At 41.6% G+C, this 6,191-nt stretch overlaps 1 protein-coding gene across 1 annotated transcript; it reads left to right on the top strand.

Moving 5' to 3' along the window:
• Positions 1–3,422: 3,422 nt before the first annotated feature.
• Positions 3,423–6,105, top strand: LOC127835980 (putative nuclease HARBI1). Its single transcript, XM_052362398.1, has 5 exons — positions 3,423–3,506; positions 4,025–4,141; positions 4,600–4,701; positions 4,840–5,024; positions 5,911–6,105. Exons 1-5 carry the CDS (start codon positions 3,470–3,472, stop codon positions 6,103–6,105), a joined length of 636 nt encoding a protein of 211 aa, XP_052218358.1. The 5' UTR covers positions 3,423–3,469.
• The last annotated feature ends 86 nt before the right edge of the window (positions 6,106–6,191 follow it).

The raw sequence follows: 6,191 nt of genomic DNA, 5'->3' as shown, positions 1-6,191 counted from the left end.
AGGTCCTATAAAAATCGACAACGGTACCGTTTGCAGTCAGGAATATAGCACAATCGAGCTGCTACCAAACTTAATAGTATTACCAATGATTGTCTCTATTATCAACTGTTCATGGATTTATGGTTTAGGCAGCGTCGATCATGAACTATCATGTAGTAGATCATTAACTATCTGATGACGAAGGGTATGATTTTACGGACAAATGCCACCGGCGAAGCCGACACTACATCCGATTGGAAAAGGAACGTACGGACTTCACACAGTCCGGCCATAGGAAACATTAAGTCCTGAGTCCGGCACTTCTCGGGAGGATATAAGCTCGAGTAAGAATGAGGCAGGCGACTCGTGAAGTTCTTACTCGGACAGTGACGATTTAACATCCGGTTTATCTAGCAACTCGGGCTCAGACAGTAACGATTCAACATCCGGGTCATCCATGAAATAACATGGATTTTCGTCATATTTTTGTAGGGGTTTTCCTCGTAATTTTACTCGCCATAACGACATTAAGTTAAAGTCTCGACCTAAATGTTTCCGGCTTTTCCCGAAACAATATTTGGTCGACATAATCTAAGTCGATAAATCAACATAAGTTTTGGCGTCATGCTCTTGTAAAAATGACTTGTCATCATAGTTTTAGTCGACACGATGAGTTAATACGCCATGACACCTTTTTCATGTCATGTCGTCATAGAATGTTGACATCATCACAGCATCAGGTTGTACCATATACGCTTCCATACCATTCTGATTTGCTTCTGATTCGATTCCAATTATCATTCCTGCATTATAAATCACTTGTTCACGTAATTATTTCTTATGTAATGTTTTAACATTTTGATCAAAAACATAACACTATGAGATTACTAGTCCTCCCCCCACTAGATTAATTAGTGGACATAGATGAAACAGCCATCAGTCAAATTACACCTAAAAGAATTATTTAGGCAGAACCAGATCCGCTATTTGCTGAGAATTTATGAAAAATTACCACTACTTTCATAGACGAGTCAACTCAGATCAGAGATCGCGAATGGTGCCTGACAGAACATGAAAAGTGGCGCGATGAAAATTAATTTATAATACTTGTTTAATTAAAGGAGTTTTGAACGAAAATAAATAGAAACTATGATTGCAACTACAAAGTTTGCTTGTAATGTTAATGTTGATAAACGTTACAGAACAGAAGACGATCAATGCGACGTCATCAAACATTTTCGGGAGGTGGTTGCCGCCGATCGGTTACTATTTAGACACGAGTGCGCTGCTCCTAAGGGTGAATCCGCCTGTTCTTATTTCAATTGGAACGATCGGAAACGCTCTGACTATGTTCGTGCTGCTTCGTCAGGAGAAGATGACGTCAATGGCGTTGTTCCTGTTTGCTCTGGGGCTTTCAGATGCGTTCATCTTGTTCAGCGCAGCACTGCTACTCTGTTTGCTCTCTACCTGGGGCGTTGACACCATGTGACTGAGTAACCTCGGGTGTAAAGCGAGAGTCTACCTTGCCTACTGCAGCTCCCATCTCTCTACCTGGGGCGTTGACACCATGTGGCTGAGTAACCTCGGGTGTAAAGCGAGAGTCTACCTTGCCTACTGCAGCTCCCATCTCTTTACCTGGGGCGTTGACAGCATGTTGCTGAGTAACCTCGGGTGTAAAGCGGAAGTCTACCTTGCCTACTGCAGCTCCCATCTCTCTACCTGGGGCGTTGACACCATGTGGCTGAGTAACCTCGGGTGTAAAGCGAGAGTCTACCTTGCCTACTGCAGCTCCCATCTCTCTACCTGGGGCGTTGACACCATGTGGCTGAGTTACCTCGGGTGTAAAGCGAGAGTCTACCTTGCTTACTGCAGCTCCCATCTCTCTACCTGGGGCGTTGACACCATGTGGCTGAGTAACCTCGGGTGTAAAGCGAGAGTCTACCTTGCCTACTGCAGCTACCATCTCTCCCCGTGGATGATCGTGGCCGTCACGCTCGAGAGAACAGCTTGCGTGCTCTTTCCGCATAAAGTGAAATTCGGCTGTTCCCCACGAAACGCTGGGTATATCATCGTCACGATTGTGCTAGCCGTGTTCGGAATTAATATATTACTACTCGTGATGTATGATGTGAATGGATACAAGGGCGATAAGTGCGCTCCGTCCAAGAAAGAATACTACGACCGAAATGACTACGTTAACTACTAGATCGACTTCACGTTAACTTTCGGCTGGCCGTTCCCGCTGCTTCTCATTGGCAACGTCATCATCGTAGTGCAGCTTGCGCGCTTCCGTTCAAGACGTCAGCGGATGAATATTTCCGGTCAGGCGCGCGACATGCGTCCAGTGTCGATTCTCATGACCGCCCTTTGCGTGCTGTTCCTCACCGCTGTCTGCCGGTATGGTTTACTTCCCCTACCAGAGGGACAAGCTCCTGGCGCTAGCGTTAGTTGATCCTTACGCGGCCTATAACGATGCTGAGTACATTCAGTTCCTTTACGATGTTTCCGTTCTGGTCAGCTACTTCAACGCCACCTTCAACTTTGCCATCTACGTGTTCAGCGGCTCGAGGTTCCGCGCAGAACTGAGGAGCCTGCTTTGCTGTAAGGCAACAAAAAGCGCCAGCCTGTTTGTAAGCTGGGTTCCAATGCAGACGAAATCTTAATGCCACCAGCAACAACATGCCGACGAAAACCGTAATCATTAACACTATTTGGCATATTTGCTTATTTCATAATATTTAACACATATACTTGATTGATTTTGGATATTGGTAATAAATATTGGAATTATTCTACACCTTCGATAAAATCGTGTTTTTGAAAATAAGGTGAAACGGTGTTGTGCGTATACAGGGTGCAGAATCAACGGATTTTCCAGGGTTTTACGCGCGGGCTTGACAGAATGTAATCACACCATTAAGAACTGTATTCTTGCAATATCTCAAGTTACTGAAATACATTTGCAAAAATCTTTAGTGCATAAAAGACATTTTTCTTGTAGTTTTGCAGATATCTTAAGGTATAAGAATAAATCATTGATTACGTCTGAAATCGCTTACAAAATGTGAATTTGCGTAACGCATAACCGTATACATCAAATGAATCCAGTACACATTTTTGAACAAAAACCCATTCTTATTAAATAAAGTTATGGTGATGTATTTCACATAGCCATAAGCAGCATACAAATCTGTCTTTTATGCACCAGTTGAAGTTCTTAAGAATTTTTTTAACTATTTTTTTTGAAAAAAGGAGCGCTTACCGACGTGTTTACATCCGTTAACGTTTAATTGGGAACCCAAAAAAGTCACGTAATCCTGCACCTTGTATATAAGGCCTCTGGTAAGTTTGATGATATATGTCTCTTCAACACTCAAGACAAAGATAAATAAACATGTTTATTTATAGATATTTGCAAAAACCGTAGAATAAAATGAAGTCTTCTGGACCCAGTTGTTCGAAACCTGGGTAAATTTTAACCCTGGGATAAATGTCGGATAAATTTAACCCAGGGTTAATTTTTTTGGGTAAGTGTTGTTGCATCATTTTGGTTAAACTTATCCAGCGTTTTGTCTGGATAAATTTAACCCTGGTCTAAAGGTTGGTTAAAATTTATCCATGTAAACAAACAAAATGGCCGAATTTTATCTGTATCGGAATGCACGCAAGAATCGACAACATTCTTTGAATGTTGATTTAAATGATGAAGAAATGCGCAGTCGTTATAGATTTTCAAATGAAAATATTGATAGAATTTGTGACTTAATAGGCGGAAACATCGAAAGATCGACACAGCGTTCAAACGCACTTTCTGTCAAACTACAGGTTTTAATTACATTACGGTACCTGGCGTCCGGCAATTTTATGCAGACCGTGGGGGACACTTTCTGCGTCGATAAAGGTACTGTTTCCAGAGTGGTAAAGTCCGTTGTCAGCTAGTTGTGTTCCCTCAAAAATCGGTTTATCACATTTCCAACGACAGCTGAAGTTGTACGCAGGGAACAAAACGCATTTTACAATATGCATGGTTTTCCCTGCGTTATAGGGTGCATTGATGGCACACATGTCCGCATACTGTCTCCAGGCTCCCCTGCTGAGAGAGACTATGTTAACCGGAAAAACTTCCATAGCATCAATGTGCAAGTGACATGTGACAGCCGAGGTAAGAATCTGGGACAATTTTGTTCAACACATCTATAAATAGAATTTGAGGCCCGTCCACAAAGTCTGTGATTACTTTCCCTAATAACGTGACTTCAATATCTTCTATGCTGTTTGCACACCATGCTCGCTTTTACTTTTACAAATGCCAGTTTCGAAATAATTCGTTTTCTTTACACTCGTGATCGCATGAAAGGTTAATGATACACGTTTTCATTCGCAATTTTTTTACAAAATCACGACAAATGTAAAGTACAATACAAAACATACATAGTTGTTTGATTGATTTATAATCATATAAAAGATTGGATATAACGGATAAAAAATTAATGTTTTAAAACTTTTATTTAATCTTTTCCCCAGAAAATGTTGTCCTATTTATAGCTGGCGATGTTCTAATTATTGATCTTAAACAGCCGAGAAACACTAGCACATGTGTTGGTTTCTGCTATATTTAAGGTCTTATCACCAGCATCAATGCAGCATGGCCGGGAGCTGCACACGATGCCCATGTCTTCAGAAGTTCAGCAATAGGAACGTACTTAGATCGGCATCACCGAAGTATGCGAGTAAACCCTTCATTTCACCCATTGTATACATAGTACTACGCTGACGTCTCTAGCTCGTAGCATGTGATTGTTAAAAAGCGATACTCGGTTTTGGGGATTGTTTCACCAATACATATATACCAATTTGCAGGTTTGGAAAATGGTGTTCTTCTTGGGGACAGTGGGTATCCCTGTCGCACGTTCCTGCTGACACCGTATCTCAACGCTACTAACGCTGTCCAAGAACGGTACAATGACAGTCACAACAAGACACGATGCTGCATTGAGCGCCTCTTTGGTGTTTGGAAGAGACGCTTTCACATCCTTCACGCTGAGGTATGGGCGATCTGTAGTTTACTGTATGCTTACATATTTTATACAATACACATAATGTTACTGACGTTGAAAACACCGTGTCCAGGGGCGGACCCAGGATTTCTGGTTAAGAGGAGGGGGGGGGGGGGCTGGACATTGAAAGATTTGTTGAGGGTCCACGATTTTAGTGATTTTGAAGGCTTTGACAACAACTTCTCGAGCATGTCACGCCCTATATACTGTCATCAAAGTACCTTTTTATTATGCCAAACAAGTGCATAGTTTATTGTTTTGGGGGTCCAGGCGGTGCGAACCCCCCCCCCCCCCCCCCCCCCCCCCCCCGGAAGCTTCACGACTTTAGTGATTTTGAAGTCTTAGACAAGTTTAAATAGATAATTTAGATCTAATTTAGTGTGAAACTTCAAATGAATTGACTTTACTTCGGCGATCCGCCAATGGTGTCTTAGCTACAAAGGCGACGGAACCGTGCTTAATGGAGCCGGGCTCCAATAATTTAAGAAGTAGCTGTTATTTTTTTATTCCTGTATGCACCGGGATTCTTATGACTCCGGCTAGCGTAGTAGTTTGTGTACATTAACTTCATCCATTAACTATCCCAGTTCGGCCCACCGTTTCTGGCGCAAATGAGTTTTGCTGGTGGTCATACATTTTTTATACGTAACATATGATGAAAGTGCTGATTTAATATTTAAATTATATCTTATATGTAGAGAGTTATCTCAGGCTCACATAAACTAACTATATACTCATAAGTTATATTTCCTTTATGTGCATAATGTATGATGATGTATTGCATCAAGTTTTAGTGGAAAACCATATTTTCAAAAGTTTCAACGTATACTAGTCAATCGCAATTATCAATCTTATTTATGTTACATTCATCCAGATAAGACTGAAGCCAGAGAAATGCAGCAATGTGATTATAGCGCGTGCTGTTCTTCACAATCTTGCCAAACTGTGGGGTGAGCCGGAAGTACTTCCCGAGGACGAACTGCGTTACGTGGAAACCCCGGCATACATCGGACACCAGGATGGTCGTGGTATACGAGACCATATCGCCAATAACTATTTTGATCGCTGAAATGTGCACATGCATAAAGGGCAAACATGAGAAAAAGGAAAAAAACAAACAATATAAAGTGGCATTATCATATATTTATATATATA

The sequence above is a fragment of the Dreissena polymorpha genome, chromosome 6 (assembly GCF_020536995.1).
Source record: "Dreissena polymorpha isolate Duluth1 chromosome 6, UMN_Dpol_1.0, whole genome shotgun sequence".
Classification (NCBI taxonomy): domain Eukaryota; kingdom Metazoa; phylum Mollusca; class Bivalvia; order Myida; family Dreissenidae; genus Dreissena; species Dreissena polymorpha.
This window is presented reverse-complemented; position numbering and strand designations above follow the sequence as displayed.

Bases quoted from the DNA above. Each gene is read 5' to 3' on its own strand.
- LOC127835980 (XM_052362398.1), top strand. From the start codon at position 3,470: ATGTCGGATAAATTTAACCCAGGGTTAATTTTTTTGG. The intron at 4,142-4,599 runs GTAAGAATCTGG...GCTATATTTAAG, and splicing joins AGTGACATGTGACAGCCGAG to GTCTTATCACCAGCATCAAT. The intron at 4,702-4,839 runs GTATGCGAGTAA...ACCAATTTGCAG, and splicing joins CTTAGATCGGCATCACCGAA to GTTTGGAAAATGGTGTTCTT.